The sequence below is a fragment of the Centropristis striata genome, chromosome 16, assembly GCF_030273125.1.
Source record: "Centropristis striata isolate RG_2023a ecotype Rhode Island chromosome 16, C.striata_1.0, whole genome shotgun sequence".
Taxonomy (NCBI): Eukaryota; Metazoa; Chordata; class Actinopteri; order Perciformes; family Serranidae; genus Centropristis; species Centropristis striata.
This window is the reverse complement of record NC_081532.1, coordinates 21,506,521-21,526,522: the sequence shown is the minus strand read 5'-3', so window position 1 is coordinate 21,526,522 and position 20,002 is coordinate 21,506,521. Positions and strand designations below refer to the sequence as shown.

At 42.0% G+C, this 20,002-nt stretch overlaps 1 protein-coding gene across 3 annotated transcripts; it reads left to right on the top strand.

Moving 5' to 3' along the window:
- Positions 1-900: 900 nt before the first annotated feature.
- Positions 901-16,738, top strand: LOC131988467 (uncharacterized). 3 transcript variants are annotated; one of them, XM_059353585.1, is made up of 5 exons: positions 901-941; positions 3,216-7,213; positions 10,755-10,878; positions 11,455-12,324; positions 14,070-16,738. In XM_059353585.1, exons 2-5 carry the CDS (start codon positions 3,838-3,840, stop codon positions 14,626-14,628), a joined length of 4,929 nt encoding a protein of 1,642 aa, XP_059209568.1. In that variant the 5' UTR covers positions 901-941; positions 3,216-3,837; the 3' UTR covers positions 14,629-16,738. The 3 variants fall into 3 exon arrangements, with proteins under 3 accessions (XP_059209568.1, XP_059209567.1, XP_059209569.1); XM_059353584.1 differs by lacking the exon at positions 901-941 and adding an exon at positions 948-1,057; XM_059353586.1 differs by lacking the exon at positions 901-941 and adding an exon at positions 1,148-1,262.
- Positions 16,739-20,002: the final 3,264 nt, after the last annotated feature.

The following is a 20,002-nucleotide window of genomic DNA, read 5'->3' as shown; positions in this document are numbered from 1 at the left end:
ACTGTACAGTATGTGAGTGCCCATTGTTGCTCTCTCTTTCTCTCTCTTTCTCTCTCTCTCTCTCTCTCACTCTCCCTGCCGCCTCCACAGTGATGCGTGTTGCATTAACGCTGAGGTGACGAGTGGGAGGTAGAGGGCAAACTGAGAGGGCTACAAGAGAGATGGAGAGAACCACAGAAGAAAAGAGTGTGTGGGAGACTGAAACATGGATATGTTTAGATAGATAGATAGATAGATAGATAGATAGATAGATAGATAGATAGATAGATAGATAGATAGATAGATAGATAGATAGATAGATGTTTCAATCATTCTTCTTTTCTTTCGTTACCTATTTTCTAAAATGTGTAATGGTGATGATTTCCCAAGTGAACCTACTCAGGTCAAACTATATCTAGAACGAAATGAGAGAAAGGGGGAGGCAGAAAGAGAGACTGGAGGGATATCGAGAAGCAGCTGCAGAGGAGAAGTTGGTCTCTTTGCAGCTCCAAAGCTCTAAAAGCCCAGAAGCTGTGTGGAGTGTAAATAGGGGAAGGACATAGATAGATAGATAGATAGATAGATAGATAGATAGATAGATAGATGGATAGATGGATAGATGGATAGATAGATAGATAGAGAGAGAGAGAGAGAGAGAGTGGTAAAAGGGAGGCTGAATTGAGTAGGGAAAAAAAACTAGAAGGCAGAGTGAGAGGGAGAGGAGGAGGAGGAGGGTTTGCGTTGGTGTATTGGTTGGCAGAGAGAGCGCTTGTCAAAAAAACCTTCCTCTGACAGAAGGCATGATTCATAGCAGAGGGAGAGGGGAGAGAAAGAGGAAGAGAGAGAGGGAGACAGGCTTCAGAAAAGAAAGCGAAAAAACGGCAGAGAGAGAGAGAGAGGGAGAGAGAGGGAGAGGGAGAGAGAGAGGGAGAGAGAGAGAAACGACAGGGGCAGAGATGCCGGTAAGAAAAACAAAAGAAAAGATGCTGATTTGAGGCAGAATGACAACACATTAACAGGATGGGACTGAGATCGACGGACTGGATTGACCGATCCTTTTAATGACCATGATGATAAGGTTCTGGCTTTTCTATTAATCGGGGGGAAAGATAGAGCAGGTGGTAGCAGCAGAGATGGAAGAGAGAGAGAGAGCGAGAGAGAGAGAGAGAGGGAAAGAGGATGCTTCAGAACGAAGCGACACTGAAAAGATAGAGAAAAAGATAGAGAGGCTCGGGATGATTCTCAACTATCAATAGGCTCCTTTGATGGAACCTAACTAATCTGTGAGGAGGGCATCAGCAGCATCACTAATACATGCAAATGAGATGATTTTTACTTTTTATTATTCCATTTTAAATGGCTATCAGGACTACTGTCTAAAGCTTTTTAAACATGTTTTTGATGTGTGAATGTCAATGGCTGCTTTTATTTTTGTGAGCAAAAAAACTAAAGTCTATATGGACTTTTGCAAAACAGAAAAATTATTATTTATTCCTCTTTGAACTTTGAATCCCCTCTGAAGTTGTTCAAGTGTGGTGAAATTAGTCAGTGTTGTCCTGAGCATGCCAGCGCTCTCAGAATGTGGGGAGGATGCCATACTTCTGTGGTCAAAATGAGTTTCTTCTGCATTTTTTTGTGATGTTGATGACTTTCTGTGGGCTAATTTTTAAGGATATTTATCATGCTGAGAACTGTTAGCTGGCATTAGTGTTATAACTGCTGTATATTGTAAGTTTGGTGCATTCAAAGCAGGAAAAAAAAAATCAAAATTATTAACCAAAAAGTATGGCATGTTGAAAAAGAAAGCCTCTGGTTTCCCACATTAACAGAGGGACGGCTTTGAAGGAATACTGACGTCATCTTGACTTTATTTTGGGGACCAAATTTGCAATGGGCTTTACGGCGGCTTGGTGCAGGCTGTCGCATTCACATCGCTCCAACTTCAAAATGCTTACTGAGTTGTGCAGGTTTTTTCTCGTCTTTCATCGTGTTGGCTAGAACAGTTTTTTCCACAATCGTTACAAACAAGGGTTTCAATATTTAGCTTTGTGTTAAACTTGTCCCATGGATAAAAAAAACTCCACATTAAGTAAATTGAAATGTTTCTCTGGATTTAAATACTTTTTTTTACATTTTTGGTTGCTAGACATGTATATTTTCAAAGATATAATGCAGATAAAATACGTTTTTTTTGAATAGGCAACAGTTTTAGCTAAGTTTTTAGCCCACCCATGGGAGAAAAAGATAAACAGATTAAAGGTTTTTACCTTTTCTTTGAAAGATGCAATTCTGCTTTTATGTTGTGAAGACTGTTGATATGGTATATGTCCTAATATATTATCCACCCAAGGTTGCAGGATTCAGTTTGTCATGTCCTTGGGCGGAAAAAACATACAGCTCTATGTACAGAACATTGAAGGATTTTTATCCTTTGTTGTCTTAGCTGTGAAGAGTTTTTTACTATATAGGTTGATGACATGGTGGGTATGTGACCTATTATATAACATCTATCAAAAGGATCAAAGGCATTACTGAAATAGAGCTTCAGTAGCTGAATGTTTAACCCATCTTTGGAGGAAAATACATGTCTACTTTTCTTTGAAGTGAACATTTTTGAAGACTATTGGTATGTTAACTAGTCATTCAGTCTGTCATTGGTAGAAAAAGACAAAAGGTTTTGTGGAACACATTTTTTTTCTGACAACGTGACTTATACACTGGTTTCTCAATATGACCTGTTGACTAGTGTCAAAAAAGGGTTAAAACCAGCAATTCTGAAAGTCCATCTGGTTTTCTCTTAATCCCAGAACAGAGCTTTTTATTGGTTATCCACTGATAGAGTCCATGGGTTACGCTCCAAACAACACTGCTCCTACAGATTTCTATCATGCAACTTAATAGTATCTTGCTGGTCAAAGTTTGTAACACCGGCCCTCGGTCTCATGCCCAATGTGAAATAACTCTGATGACATCATCAAGGTTATTTTCTCAGATTTGAAAAGGTTTCATTCAGAGTCGTAAAGGACATGAACTGTTTTCACAGGTTGAGCACTTATTGTGACAAGTGTGACAAGAATGAGCTCTGTGATTATAATTGGTGGGGTGTCTTTTAATTGCACATGCAGGAATATCCGTGATCATTAACAATGTCTTAATACTGAATATTATTCACTCATGGAGAGACACTTTCATGCTGTCTTCCATTCAAATCTCCTTTTTTGCTTTGTTTCCCACAGACGATAATCAACAAACAAAGCCAGAATGAAAGGAGAAGATTTCACTGGATTCAATCCTCCATCCACTGTGCTCGGCCTTTCTATCTCTTTGTGTCTGACTGACTAACGCTCCACTGGATAAAAGACTTAATTGCCTCCGAACAGGCAGCCAGAACAATAAACAACCAGAATAAATATAAATGCAGACGTACTGGAAACAGAGCTGAAGAGAAGATGAGCTAAGAACAGCAACCTTGTGGACATAAAAACTGGACTTATCTTCTCTTATATTTTCACATTTTTCTTCAAAATTTAATGGAATATGTGATCTGGACATTTTCTTGTTTACTTTTTTTTTTTTTTTTTTTTACATTATGGAGCTTTTTTGCAGTTTTTGCAGCAATGCCATACGTTGATTGCAACATTGTCCTAACTTAAACCGAAGGACTATCCTTCAGTAAGCTTCTCCATTTCTGTTATTTTTCCTTTTCAAAGCCAGTTGCAGATATATTTTTCAGATTTTTTATTTTTATAGCAAGCAAAATTTTTCCGAACTAGTAAAACCAACAAATTCACAATTTACTCTTCAAATTTTAAACGTGCCTCCCACCAGCCCCTCCCACCGTCAGCCATCCGACCAATCATGGGCAAGCCGCTTAGTCGTCCCGGATGCTTCCGGAAGAGCTCCTGCTGCCTGGAAAAACATGGAACTGGGGATGGGGGAGTGGGAGGCCGGTCTGGGGGAGTGGAAGGGGGATATGGAGATGGCTACATACCCCAAAGATCCATCTACGACACCATGTGCATCAATCAACAGATTGACAGCCACCACCATCACCACGGGGAGTCCATAAGGCGAGATGGTGGAGGGGAGGGGAGTTTTTACTCTGCAAGCGGCTCCCTGAGGATGAGCAGGTCTCCGGCTGACATGTTTGATCCGCAGCCCCGCTCTCTAACTCCCAACCCCTCCTTTGTCCGACGGCTGGATGAAAGAGCCATCTATGACTCATTGAAGCTCGGGGGTCAGGATGTTGATGGTGTTGGGTGCCATTCACCGGGGTGTTTCAACCGGTCGGTTTCTCCCTCTGTGTCGTCATTCTCTGCACCAGGAGTGTCCTCCTCCTCGTCCAAGAAACACCACTATCACCACCACCATGGAGACAGCACAAAGAGCAGAGACGGACGACAATCCTGGAAAGTCTTGACACCTCCGAAACACCTGGAGTGTCTGGAGCTTACTACAACTGAAATGATGGACAGAGGAGGAGGTGGGTATCTGAACCCAGGGCACTACCCTCCTCCTGGGGGCCCGTCCTCTTCTCTTACCTCCCCGCTCATTTCCCCGTTCTCCGGCTCACCTCTCTCCTCCGGTTACCACACTCCAGTGTTTTTCTCCCCTGCCAAACCTCGTCCCAGCCAGTCTCAGAGTTTGCGATGCTCCCCTCCCCACGTCGTCCAGCCGAGGCACTACTCCCAAACTCAGAGCCTCAGGCTGTCACCACCCCACGAGCTCAGACGGTCCCCCTACCGCGCTCCACTTGTCCAACTGTCTGCTCATGACCTGGAGCAGGACATGAGGGAGCGAGGAGGAGGATGGGGCCGGAATGAGCGAGAAAGGGAGTGGGAGAGGGAGAGAGAGAGGGAGTTGGAGCGAGGGTGGGCCCAGCGGGAGTGGGAACGAGAGCGGGAGAGGGGGAGACTGGAGAGGGAGAGGGCGAGAGAAAGGGAGAGGAGGGAAACGTCTTTTGGGACCTTTGGTTATGGTCGACCAGTTCCTCTGCGTTCAGACAGAGACTCTGTGTTTTTAGAGCCTGACCAGGTTCTAGACACGACACCTCTATTGCTCCCCCAGCCCTCCCCTTCCCCCTCCCCCAGTGCTGCCCCCAGAATGGGCACCGGTGCTGTAGGTAGGAATAGAGCCGGGTCAAAGATTGGCCATGAAAGTGTAGTTGCCGTTTCAAAGTTTGACAACGGAAGTGTGGTTCTGGAGTTAGTTGACAGCAAGTCTGGGTGTGGTCCGAGGTTAGTAAGTGAAGTTATAAACATGTCAGAGGCTGAAATCAGGGCTGCAATACAAGAACACCATAGAGCTGAAAGCTGGAACAAATATGACAATGGATCAAGGGCTAGCATGAAAAATGGGTCTGAAAAAAGAATGGGCTCCCAGGTGAAAACACGACCAGGGGGGCGGGATCTGGAAGGAAAAGTGCAGTCTGGGGTGGAGACAGAAAATATGGCTCCAGCTGTGAACAGGGAAGGACACAAGGTAGGGTCAAGGAGTGGAGATAAAGCTGGGAGGAGTATGTCGAAACATGAAACTATTGCTGAGACTGTACCTTCAACTTTGACTGACATTGAGTGTGAAGATCAAATTGAGATTGGAGCTAGACCTGATCTGGGGATGAAGCCAGAGATTGAGACAGTGATCGAGGTTAGAAGTAGTCCAAGGCAGATGGAGTACAGGACTGAAACTGAAGCTGAAAGTGTAGTTACAGTTAGCAGTGAAGTCCCACAGTCCAGAGTAGAAGTTAAAGTTGAGACAGAAGTTAAGATTGCTCCTACATCAGAGCCCGAGGCAGTAATAGAGGATGTTAGTACTGAGACAGAGACTAAAAGTAACACTGATCCCGTGGTTGTCAGTGAAACCCAGATCAGCAACAAGACTACAGATAAAGATCAAATATGTGCTGTGGCTGGGGATAAAACTGATACTGCCCCTGCAGATAAGGCTGAGAAAAAACCCTGCGACATTGATAAAATCAAATCTGGCCACTCAGAGAAACATTCAAGGTCCCACAAGTCAAAGTCATCCAAGTCCAGCTCTAGGACTCGACCTGGTACGGCCACAGGGCTCCGACCAGGCGTGGTCAGCCCTCGTCTCAGTAGAGGGTTTGACCTTGAGTCAACAAGCCCAGCTGAGGGCATTGAGTCCACCTGGCCCCGCCGAATTATCGTCAGAAAGAGGACTGTCCGGCAGGGTGGGGCGGTCCACAACCTCCCTATTCTCCCCCCACTCCCCTCTGTCCTCTCAGCGTTGGAGAAGAGGCGCCCACATGGCCACTTCCTCCCCCGTCCAGGCCACTTCTCAGAGAACCCGTTAACAACCATTATAAATGCTACGAGTATGGTGGGACGGTGCTCACTTAAAGAGCCCTCCCAATCAGAAACAGGACAGGGGACCAGTTTGGTAGGCAGGGCTTCCCTAAAGGAGCAGAACTTGGAGCACTGGAGAGTCTGTAGGGAGCAAGAAGAACCTCGGAGGTCTAGGAGCAAGGAGAAACCTGCAGAGCAGAGTAAAGAGAAGACTGAGACGGAAGACAGGAAGGGAAAGGAAGAGAAGCGAGAAAGGGTGAGGAGAGAAGAGAAAAGGGAGGAGAAAGTGGGTAAAGAGAAGGAGAGGGTTACTGTCAGTGAGGAAGTCAAACAAGAAAAATCTGAGAGAAGGGTTGAAGGGAAAGTGCAAGAGGACACAAAAGAAGATGTGAAAAAGGAAATGGTTGTAGAGATAATATGTGAGAATGTGGAAGACAGAGGAATAAAGATTAAAGATGGAGTACAAGAGCAGCTTGGGCAAGAGTTGGAGGAATTAAAGAAAGAAGAGGAAGGGGTGGAGGGAGGAGAAGGAGACACCTTTGGAGAGGAAGGCCCAAATGAGACCTGGGATGCTGTGCTCGACATGGTGAACACGTTGTGGGAGGACGGCTGGGAGAAAGGAGGAGCAGGAGGAGGTGGCGATACAGATTCCTTCTCAGGCTCCCTGCAGCGCTGGCCTCTTCTCCGGCCTCCAGTTGGCTTCGGGGGCTCCCACCCCCCCTCCTCGGCAGCCTCGGAGCTCAGCCTGACGGAGCTGGAGAGGAGAGCCAGGGAGCTGGACTCTGACCTGGAGCACCTCGACCTGTCTCAGCCCCACAGGGACACACAGGATATGTACCAATCACTGTTGGAGCCACAGAGGGAGCGAGCTGACATGTACCAAACACACCCTGGGCCGCAGAGAGAGAAAGCTGCTCTCATGACAGGTAGTTAATTCTTCCCTTATATTTTTGTTCAGGCGCCTGCAATAAAACAGTTTATTATGTTAAGGGAAAAACTCTATTGATTTTACTTAAAACCGTTTAAAATTTATTTGCCATGTAGACTGCTACTTCGGAAGAGATTTGCCATGTTTGAAACAAAACCTCTTATTATGTCATAGTGATGTAACTAGGGATAAAAAATGTTTTTATTGGCGCCTCCACAACCCTTACCTCACCTCCTGACCTCTGTGCATCGTGTCCACGTTGTCGTCACCAAGTTCCTATCAAGTACAGACTGTCTTTTCTATGGTGTTCCCCAAGGTCTTGGTGACCTCATGTGGCATTATGGAGGGATTTTTGACAATTTGTGTCCATTCCTGATATAAAAACAAATGGCAAAATTCCCCACTAAGTGCGTTAAACAAATGGTATCAACCCAGAAATTGCTGCAACAATTTATGATATAATTGAGCATGAAAATGGACTACATAAATGCATATCATACTATTCTAAAGCATTTTAAGCCATAATAATTTTAATTAATTGATTAATCATTATTTTATATGACAGATATGTGACTGTAGCAACTGGACACACAGTGCTGAGCTGCATCTGAAATTAATCTTCAGATTGTCAGTTTACGGATAATTCACCACTTCTATGTAGCATTAATGGTTGACCTGCTATCTCCCCCTAAAAAAAATCCACTGTCCATCACCCCAAATTCTCTATAAATTGGGGCAGAAATGAAAGGGGTTCACTAGTAACCTTATTCTCAAATAACTAAACCTGACTCCAGATTTCTACGGTAATATACTTGGTTTCTCCACTGCATACGGCTCAACTTGACTCTACTCAACACACTCAATCTTAAAACTAGTTTATAGTACCTGATACCTGTGTAATTATTTTTTCAAGGTTCAAGGCAAGCTGAACCAATACTACAGGGGAAAGTTTAAAAAACTGCAGACAACTGATTGGTCAAAGAGAATCGTCATCATCAGGCCCAGATTAAAAAAAAAAAAAAAAAAGGCATGTCTTTAGTTTGCTCTAAATCAATCAAACTAAATTTGGCAATACAGCTCATCAAGAAAAAAAATAAACAAATATAAATGTATAATAATAATATTTCTCTAAAATGGCACAAATTTAGGTAACAATACAGATTACGCTTTAATTAATAGTGTACTTTGTTAGAATTTTTCAGTTAACCAAATTACCAAAACTAACTGACATGCCAAAATCCAGCTACACCCAAGATTCTGCACACGGCTGACAAATCTCATCATCATAATCAGAGACTTATCACATTTTTTCTGTTCCAAAATAAAATAGAATATAGACCAGTAAAAAAAGCAGTACTGCTTTATTGTATGCAGTGAACACATTCCTGATTTCTGCAGTTGCTCTGCCTTGTTTGTCCGGGAGTTTGGCTGGGATACCGACTGTGAATTACTTTATTTAAACATGGACCAAAATAACAGGTGGTGAATTAGTGCCAGCAAAGTACAACTGTTCATTGTTCTGAACTTGTGTATTCATCGGTTGCCAGGCGTAGGCATTGTTTTCCTGTATTTTCTGCTCATTAATATTAGGTTCTGTAATAATAAGACTTGAGAAAGGCATAATGAGGCATGTTAGGAAAAACCCCTGACAGGATCACAGGAACCTGCATCTCTAAAACGTAATAAATATAGTAGTCTATTATCGTGTTGTCCATTTATATAAAGAAGAAGAAGAAGCTGAGAACAAGCTTGATTTTAGAACATGAAAAAAAAAATGCAACTTGCAAGTGTATTGTTAGTAATCAGTGCAATCCAGTTTTTGTTTTTGTTCCTTCAGAAGCCAAATATTTTAAGATATAAAAACATATTTCAGTGTTCCTATTTCCCTGGACTACTCAATCTCACTATGCATTAAGGAGATCACAAAGAGAAAATAAAGATGCAATACCTATGATATGTGGATAATGTATTACTTTTCAATGGCACCTCGGCTTTCTCAGATAGTTCACAGATAATATGAGCATTAAAACACTTTTCAGTAAGGTCAACGCTGAGGCCATGTTGCCAAAGTCTTTAAGAGGTTGCAAAGGTAGAATCACTAGAATTGTTTGTACTGTGGCTGCAGATCAAACATCAGTTAATATAACACAATTATTATATGATTATAGAATATTACATTATACAACATTGAAGCAGGGAGTGGGCAGTATTTCACCTTGTGCAAGAAATCCATAATTTACTAAATGCAGCAATGATGCTCATCGAGATTGTGTTCAGTTAGAAACACAATAACCCTGCAATGCCCTAAAAAATATAAAGCAAAGGACTTTTCAGTCCACGCCCGAACTGATATTCTGTTTTTTAAAGAGACTGTTGCAATGGACAGGTCCCTGAAGTGTCACTCACTCAGCAGAGAGGAGGCACAGGCAGATGCATTGTGGAGTCCGGTGTGGGGACAATGTGGCCTGTTAGCTCCACAGCTAAACTCAATCAGGATGTTTTTTATGGAGCCAGGTTTCCAGTGTCACTATAACACAGCTATGTCTCATGTAATCTGGTTTGCTGATGAGAGGGTGGGTGTTGGCAAGAAAAACACTGTACAGGAGTTTAATGCAGGGCTACTGTTAGCCTAGCCTAGATCCCATCTCGCCTGCCACACTGCTGCTTCGTTGTCTATGACTTCTCTCTGCCAGGCTGCTGCTAATGAGCGAGTAAAAGACCCTAAAAAATCTGGTTTGCTTCTGTGCCTTAATTAAAGCTGTGAAGCTGCTGGAACTGCTGTACAGTTAACTGTTTACCATCATCTACTTCTGAACACTACAGCGACTCACTACCACCTCTCGAGGCACAAGTGAGATTACGAGACAGGACGATTAGAACTAGCTGGCTGCATGCTAATTTAAGTAGCTGCAACAAAATACACAATGTATATGACATAACCTCGACACTGTCACTTCTTCACATTCTGTTCATAGTGTAAGTTCACTTTTAGAGTTAGTTATGTTTTAGACTAAAGTACTCACTGTTCAGGCCCAGAGGTTGCTGCTTGGTGAAAATGAGACAGAACTGCACACTGTTGTGTATATAGAGAGTAGGCTATGTAGAGAGTAAAAGACAAGAGAGGTTGTAAAAATGACAATAGTTTTATGTATATAGTATGTGGAGTCGCCATTTCAGAGAAATTAAATTCACAACTTTTCTGTTTTTAATGAATACCTGCTTTAAAACTGTGTAATATTGCACAAAAGATTATTTTTGGGTTTTCCCGACGACTAGCCATGTGCCGTTTGTGTACAGGGGGTAGGATTTATATATTGCAGTGAAAAATAAGAACACAGTGAGTAAAATGTGGGTTCATATGGTTACGCAAATATAGCAGCTGTAAATATTCCTGGGGAAGAAAGCCACTAACCCCTCTAGACTTGGATTAAGCTCCAAATATTTACAACGTCTATCTGGTTCTGCCCCTGAGACGGAATGGTGTAATGTGTAATTATGGTATGTCCCTTGTCTCATGTTGTGTTGAATGTTTTTTCCAGGAGTGGGGAGCAGATCCCAGGTCAGTTTGGAGCTCACTGCTATGGCCTCACCAGCTACAGACACTGACAGATCTCCTGTTGAATGGTCAACCAAATCTGCTGGGACTTCCACTGTTGGTATAAGGTAATTAATGAAAATGTTTTATTGTCTCTCTGAAGTGTTCATTACACATAGCAAACACAAAATCCTGGTTTGCATTCAGCCGAGATACACTGAAGATCGCGGAGATGCACTTAAGTTGCCTTAAAACAGAGTTATAAATTATCATCTCCCTTTAAAAAAAAAAAAAACACCACACTTTGTTAGGATATAATTATGCGTGTACGTGTGGGTGATTCAGTTGGAGAAATAAAGTATTTTGTCAGGAAGGGAAATAACACTGAAAAGTTAGGATCAGTTTTAATGAGGCAATTTTTAAAGAGGTCCCTTAAACTCTGACCTCAAGATATCGGAATGAAGATGGATTCTATGCCCACACACATGCCCACTTTATGCTAATCCCATGCATTTTGGGACTAAAAAACATTCAGTTTTTCTCATACAGGACAAATGTGTTATTTAAATAAGAAACATTAAAAGATCAAAGTGCTAGAAATCAATGGCCTTGATCTGAAAAAGCAGGTTATGATGTCATCTGTGATAACCAATGGTTCGTCATAGGGAGCACATGAGGACTTGACTGCCTTGTCTTTTTCCCAGCTCCAATAAGGAGGACAGCTCTCCAGACTCCAACCTCACACTGGAGTCCGACTCCAGTGGCGTCTTCCTCTCCTTATCCAATCAGAGCCAGGAGGAGGCCGGCTCTGACAGCGACCAGCCAATCAGTGGCTCTGACCTCGGCAGCAGCAGCACATCGCTGGAGAAAGATGGGGAGGATGGAGGGTTAAAGGAATGGGGGAGGGAGGAGAGTGCTGAGCTACAGTGGTGCTACCCATCACTCCTTAACAACTCCTTGCAAGAAGACACGGAAGGAGATAACAAAGGAGAGGAAGCAGGGCATGGAAAGATGGGGAGAGATGAGGATGGAAGAAGAGTTGGAAAGTTAGGAACGGTTTCGATCATCAAGAAACAAATGGACAGTACAGACACTGATCGATCCACAACATTTCATGCACCACAAAGTGAAGAGATGCCACCCAGGAAAAAAGTGACACTCATGGGAGGTGACTTCCCTCTTCCTCTGTCTCCCTCAAATCAACCGATCAAACACTTTCTAGATCCTAGTCAGAAGCCAATCAGAAGCTCAGGACTGGACTGTGGTGACATAGATCCTTTCGTCCAGTCGGACAGCTTTGTTTACCTTGCAGTGTCTGCACGACCTGCATCCCACGGGGAAGTCACCACATTGACAGAAGTTCCCACTCATAATATAAAACAAGACATCGTACAGCAACATTCGGAGAGCATGAAAGCACACTTGGACCAGTCGAATACAGAATGGAAGCCAACTCACCTTCTCCCACAAAAACCAGAAGAAGGAGATTTTCTGTGCACTGACAGCTTCGTGTACCTGGCTGCTCCTGCATGCCTCCTACTGGGCCCTGCAGGAGGTGCACCCTACAGTGGCAGGTATGTGTATTGTTTGGGTTCACTGTAGCTCTCATGCATTGCACTGGGCTAAGCCACGAGTGTTTACAACATCTAACTCTGCCCCTGCTGCTCAGCTTACTAAGGAAGCTCAGTCATGAATGCAAGCTGTAAATGCATGCAAGACACTTTGAGGATGCATTGAGCTCCCTGTTCTGGGCCACACATGGCACAGATCCGACAACCGCCTGCCTGTCTGCTCACATCTCCGGCTCTCTGAAGCTTTGTGCAGCCCTGTTGCCCAGCAAAGGCTGCAGGGGCAGGGGAGGTCCCCAGGATCACCTTATATTTATTGTTTCCTAAAATGCACCTGAATTCAGGAATATGTAGTGTTAGGGAAATGTTTGCTCTTGACTCAGACAATGAAGACAAACTCAAATGGCTAACGTTGAAATGTTGAGAGGAGAATGAACAACTTCACGCAGAGAAGAGAGAAAGAGCAGGCGTGATGTCAAGTCGATTGTGACAAACCAACCCCCCTAGTGTGGTATTTATCCCATAAGATAATGCTAAATGCATGTTTCTTTACTATATATGGCTATTCTGACAGTGCATAATTATTGTGGTGGAAAGAGAGAAGCAGTCTGGGACAATGGCGCCACACAGACTGCAAAGATAAGCTAGGAGGAATAGGGGGGATAACCTTGGTTTCCATAGTATTGGACTCTCCTTATCAGTGCAGATGGCTGCAGAATGACACAAACTAAAGATCTTATTTTTCTCTTGAAGAGATCATATACAGAATTCCACCATATGTAGTATATTACTTCTAACTACAACTGTAATCTTACGTCTCAGTATCGGCTATATTAGTCATGTATTTACTTTCATATTTCATTATAGAGTGGTGAAGTGAGATTTGATCACAAGTGGTTAGACGCATGTCGAGAGGCATTCTAATGTTAGGTATGAACAGATGTTTTTGCCACCCTAAAAAAGGCTCTTGCTAACTTTTAGACATCTCAGAAAGGGCAGCGAGGACAAACAGGGTCTTAGCCCAAGCTATTTTGAGCAGTGCTGGAGAACTGCTGACCAAGACTCTCAGATGTTGAAAGGAGCATTTTGATGAACTCCCGAAACCTCATACATTGATTTAGCATACTGATTCAATCATCATTAATCTAATTTCCATTACAATCACATGATATTATATTAGTAAAGTATAGTATAATGTCCTCTCTGGAGGACATTGCAACATCAAACTACCTAAGCAGGCGCTACAAGTCGGCCAAGACTTGGACCTCCAGATTCAGAGACTTTCTAAAAGCAATTTGCACTTTAAATGTTAAAACTAAATAAGGAAGAGTCATCATTGTGATATAAACCTGCACTTTATTTTACAATATATGCACTTTTTTCAAGATGTATTTATTCTGTTTATTCTGTTCTGTGTCCTATGTTCTTATTCATTGTCCTGTATTTTTAAAGAAACAATTTAAATCTTGTTGTATGTATATACATTTGCATGCAAACATTTCTCTTTTTAAGAATTTAAGGTTACAACCTGAGTCAGGACTCCACCAAGTGCTGAAATTTAGTAAAAGTTTGTCTGTAGTCAAAGCAAAAAGGGTGGTCCTCAAGCTTCAGGTTAATTTACTCAGTCCTCACTTTGGTAGTTGTATAGGAGTGTGTGTGTGTGTGTGTGTGTGTGTGTTTTCACAGTGTGCATATTTTAGTGATTCACGTTTCAATATTTCACTCTGATTCTGTCTTCTTTGTCTTTCCAGGGAGTCAGACTCTGAGAGTTCTGGATCTGGCCCTGTTGATCTATCAGTCCTGGGTTGTGACTCAGTTGCAGGGGACAGCGACTGGGACTCAGACCTGTCCGACTCCGACCCCAGTCGCTCTTCCAGAACCTCTGCTGCTGGGAGCAAATCTGCAGGCGTGGCGCGGCCCAAGCGGCTGCCCGCTGAACCAGGCTGGGACTTATTTGGAGAAACCACTGAACCTGAAGTGCTGAGTGAGCTCTTCATGGAACAGGGAAAAAACAACAACGGCAAATCGAGGAAGGGTACCGGGGCCACCACCAGCCCAGCAGATTCACCAACTATTCCACCTCAGCACGTCACTACACCTGTGCAGCGGGCGATGACAGTCGAGTCGACGACAAAGAGGGTGACGTGGCAGTTTAAACCCGCTCAGAGGTCAGTCTGCACAGGGAGCAGAAAGGAGAAAGAGAAAGATTCGGTAAGATTCACAGAACTGGGAGGAAGCGAGACCCATAGACCCTCCCCTTCATCCTCATCATCTTCATCCTCGTCACCATCGTCATCATCTTCTGGTTAATTTGTGTTTTTTTCGGGAGGAGCTTTCATTGTTTGAAGTTTGTTTCCAAAAAAGATTATAAAACTTGTAGAAACTAATTGCTGGAACAACTTTAGAATGTTTTGGTTTTTTTGCCTGTGAATTTTGAGTTTCGCATCTAGCTGCTGCCATTGCCTTCTTATGACCTTCCCAAGGTTGCATAAAAGACTAGTTAGTTGTCGCGTTTTCTTAGACTATAAAGCAGTATCATATATAATCAGTTTAAGTTTGAGGCAGTGTGAGACTCAGGCTTAACAGAAACTTTCAGGTTGAGATTATGTGGAAATACGGCCACTGATAGAACACTTAGGTAAGATATGCATAGTGTCGTTCCCAATGGGTTTTTGAAAAACAGGGTTGATTTATTAGTTACACGTTACACATTATTCTCAATTTAAATAGGAAATATGAATAGTTATGTGTTTTTTTATTATATTGAATGTACTGTACAGGATATAAATGACTACAAGGAAAACACACTGTAAAACAAGTCATATATGAAGCATTTTCAGTGATTTGGCTTTAAACATTATCACAGTATTGGAATTCAGTAACACACACAAATAATTACAGATGGAGAAAAGGATTCCTGTCGGATTCTGCCATTGTGTTTATAAAGATCTAACAATGCAAATGTGTCTTAGGCCTTATATCAAATTACACTTCCTCCTGTCTCACTTCTAACACCTGCTCTTACTACTTCATATACTTTAAAAAACTGACTTTAAAAACCGCCCGAGGTCGAAACTTTACAGTGTACAATGTATTTTATAATCACATTCAATTGTATTTAACAGTGTGTCGATAATATATTTTGCAACAATGAGATAATTATAGATGAATGTGCAAAAACATTCGTCATTTTAATGTTTTATTTAATTGAAATTGTGAATGTAACAATTGAGCAATATGCTTACAGATTCATGCTATATTATATATTTCATATGTGGTAAGTGTTGCCTGAGTGATGTGTATAATTATGGCTGAGATCAGTTTTATTTATACAGCCAAATACTTCTTGTAAATGCAGTCTTTACACTCATTCAGAGGTTCTATGTGTAACATTTTTAGACATCAATTTATCAGGTAGCTGGATATAATTGCCATAAACAATAAGACCATGATGGAGATGATTGATAGCCTTTGTCTCACACCAGTGGTATTTTTAGTGCTTGTGACTTCATCTCCAGTAATCCCCTTCGCTTCCCGTCTCTCCTTGCCGCAGTGGCATCTTTGGAATTTACCGAAGAGGATAAACATGTTTGGAAATAATTTTTTTTGCTTCTCACTCCTCTTCACCATTTGTCACAGTGAGAACATTTGACAGTTTTAGCTCTGTTTGTGCACAATGTAAAACACTGTGTGGAGACCGGTAGAGCTGCCAATCACCCCAGCAGTGGTTTTGTTGTCGTGTAATTATTCTAATGTCTCGAAAATCATTTATTGATGTTAAAAATGACACATGTAGCACCTTTAAAAGAGAGCACAGTGCTATCAGATTTGTTATCCTAATATGAATGTGACAAAGGGAACATGGCAGGTCGACAAATGACTGTCACTTACACACTAATAACTCTTGTTATGACATGAATATAGATATAAAAGGCTGTGTGGGAAGTTATGGCCTGGCAGGCAAATTGCTCTCTAGGCAGGTGTAGTCATGCTTTTTTAAATATGCACTGGACCATTTGAGATATCTGAATATCTGAGGTATTTGAATTACGAATGATAAATTCCAAACTATGTAAATCTGTTTAGTGTTCAGAGTGAAGTAATGGCACTATTGATGTAATTTGAAGGGTGAATCTTTTGTGGGGATGCTGCAGCTCTATTTCTTGATTGCCATTGATGGGCTGAAATGGATGGGGGTTTATTGTTTTTTTTACGCAAACTAAAAACTGTTGCCTTGTGCAGCTTTAACTGCCATTATGAATCAGTCTTTATTCTTAATGATGATGTTTGCTAGAGCCCTTAATGCACCTGTCTGGTTTATCAAATAAGCAATCTGTTGCACTGTTATCATATTATTTTTACTCCTTTTGTTGCCACAAAAAAGCACAGGGTTTTTTTTTCCCGTTCCTACTTGCATGAGTTTGTCCAGCCGATGCAACAAGCAAACAGCACGGAGGGAGTGACGGGTATCACCAAAACAAAACTCATTTCTCAAGCAAAATGCTAATCATCCTTTCATCATCATGATATTTCATCATCACTCAAGCTGTGTGTGCACTTCCGCACAATATGGATGCATGGCAGTCACCCCTCCTAGGACACAAAACCAACAACATTTTGAAAGCCTACTCATACACATGCACACATATTATTGTATATTAAAGCTGCCATTTGTATTACTGCCAACATGCTTCAAAAACATACAGGGCGTTTCAGCCAAGATCTCAAACTAAAACCATAGAGTAGGTTGTTTTTCAGTACCACACATAACGACCCATACAAGCCTTACGCAGTACAGAGGGGAGCGTTAAAAAAAAAATCACACACGTCATTATAAAAACGTGTATGGTTCAAAGTCATAAAAAAAGGCTGCAGTTTTGTCCACTTTAGGCTACAAAACCATTGATCAAGGGGGTAGGGGGGTGGGGGGGGGTGGGAGGGGGATCAGTGATTCTTGACAGTTGCTCAGTGTATTTTGGCTGTTTTTGTATTTTTTAAAATCAGTATTTTAAAACTACTTTTCCTGTCACATAAAACACATAGAGTTAATCTTGGATGGCGAGCCTGGTGTAGCCTTCTCCGTCAGGGAAATACGAACATATTACACAAATAACGCAGTCAGGCAGAGAAAAGGACACAAAGACTTTTTCATTAGTTATCGCACGTGTCTGTAATAAAGCATGATTTATGCAAGAGTAGCAGGCAAAATTAATACCATCAGCAAAACAAAACAACAAATTTCTCATTAAAAAAGTATTTCACAACTGGGATTGCAGGAGGGGCTGCGACCACACGCCACAAACTGTTTGGTAGCCTTCAGAGTAATGAAGTGTTACTGGGATTAGTAGGAGTTTATCACACTGGACCACAAGAGATTGGTATCAAAAGTGCTAAAGAAATTTCTATATCTTGTCACAGGCACTCTCTTAGTTCAGCTCTATTTAAAACTGTTGGACACACTGTTGTAGCTCTAATTGTTTGGGTTTACCAGACAATAAAAGGCTAACCTCCGAGGTCACTCTGCTGCATTCGACTCTTTCTATCTGAGTTCTGTGCATGCTTTTCTTGCTTCATGCATAGTCAATGACTTATCCAAAGTAGGGAGAGGTTTCAGAGCCATATTTTGTGATATTTTGAGAACTTTGACCCCCCCTAAAATTTGCATAATGTGAAAACATATATACCTGAGCTGTGGGAAGGTCTGGCAAACTGGCTTAGACACTGCACTGTGATACACAGTTGTTTTTTAATGTCACTTCTCCTCACAAGTCATTTTATAAAAATCTCCTTTCTCATATGTGTGTGAAGTCCAGCATCTGCAATTTCCACAACAAAAGGCAGTCTCAGAATCACATTTCACATAATGCAATGTCCTTTAATGGAAGTAGGATTTGGTACATGTGATGGTAATAAAATAAAGGTATCCAAACCAAAAGTAGGTCAAAACACACACAAACTCACAAGGGAAAACCCTGGAACAAGTGACACGAAGATACAAGACAACCTGGCATAGAACAAAGGAAAGGACAGGACTTAGATACTGAAGGGGAGGGGAGACAATGGGTCTTTCTCAGTTCCCTTATTTGCATCCTCGTTTCCTTCTTTTGCGTCGTTTCCTTGCGTCTTAGTCCCGCCCACCGGGAATGCATGGAGAGATGCGGAGAAACGAAGCAAGGAGGGAGGAAACGTTTTAAGAGAAAGTGGGTGCATCTCATGTCGTCTATTTCGCATCCCTGCTTCTCTCACTTGTGTCGTTCACTTGCGTTGTTCACTTGCGTTGTTCACTTGCGTCTTAGTCCCGCCCACCGGGGATTCATGGAGTAACACAAGGAAACAAAGCGAGGAGAGAGGAAACGATTTAAGAGACATGAGATGTCCTTGTGAAGCGACGTCCTAATGATGGAGGCAGCGGATCACAGCTGGATCAGCTGTCAGTCGGCTTTAACAGCTTTTTTCTCTGTTTAACAAACACACATGAATAACAACCTGCATTCTGTATACTGTGAGCTGTGTCCTGTTTAGGGGCACAGGAATGCCTTCATATTATATTATTCATTTATTAGGCCTATTATTTGCGTCTGTATATAGACGATCCTGGTGATAAATTCATTATTATATATTAATATATAATTGTGTCTGCTGAACACCGGCCAGTGTTTTATTAGGTTGGATGATTAAGGGAAAACGTAAATGATGTCACTCAGATCAAACCTACACTCAGCAATGATCAGCCTCACGTGGGACTGAATGAAAATGACAAACGATGTAAAAGTGTTTCTTGCTGATTGACAGACTCCTATAGTTTTTTTTTTTTGACTTGAACAGTATCCATAATAAATCTGAAAGGGGGAAATAACAGATCATGAAAGGAAATAAAGCTTCTAGAAAAATCTTTATTTTCATTATTATAAATGTAGAAAGATGTTTGTGGTCTTTTTGGTGTTCAGACCAACAATAAAATAGATTTTAACAACATGGCAAATCATATAAATAAAATATAAAACTTGTGAGTGACACACTTGAGTTTAATCTGTTTTCTGTCTTCATTCCGGGATAAAAACTACAGTGATATTGCGATGTATAAAATCAGTCCGATCAGCTGCAGCGTGTAACCCGTTAAAAGACTTCCGCATAGGATGCTCTCATGTATCCTCGCTCATGTCCCCTCCATCTTCTCTCCTTCCTCCTCCCTCCTCTATCCTCCGAGCACAAATAAGAGCTTTGGGATGGTTGTAAAGATGGTGCAGGCGAAGAACTTCCGGTTCAAGCGAGGATAGGGGAGAGGAGGCATAAAATAAGGAACATGAGAAAGGCCCAGTGAGACACAGGTGTGGCACATTGGGACAGGTGTGGGTAATCAAGGTGTGAAGAAACCTGAAAACAAGACAAGATATGAGTAACAAAATAAAACAGGAACACACAGGGAAAACACAAAATAAGAGCACTATGAAAACAGGCAACATTCATTCATTCATTCGTTCATTATCCTTAACCGCATCTCCTCCTCAGGAGCCGATCCCAGCTGACATTAGGCGTGAGGCGGGGTACACACTAGACAGGTCGCCAGGCTATCACAGGGCTGACACATAGGGACAGACAATCATGCTGTCATTTACATACAGACAATTTAGAGTCATCAATTAAACCTAAGTGCATGTTTTGGACTGTGGGAGGAAGCCGGAGT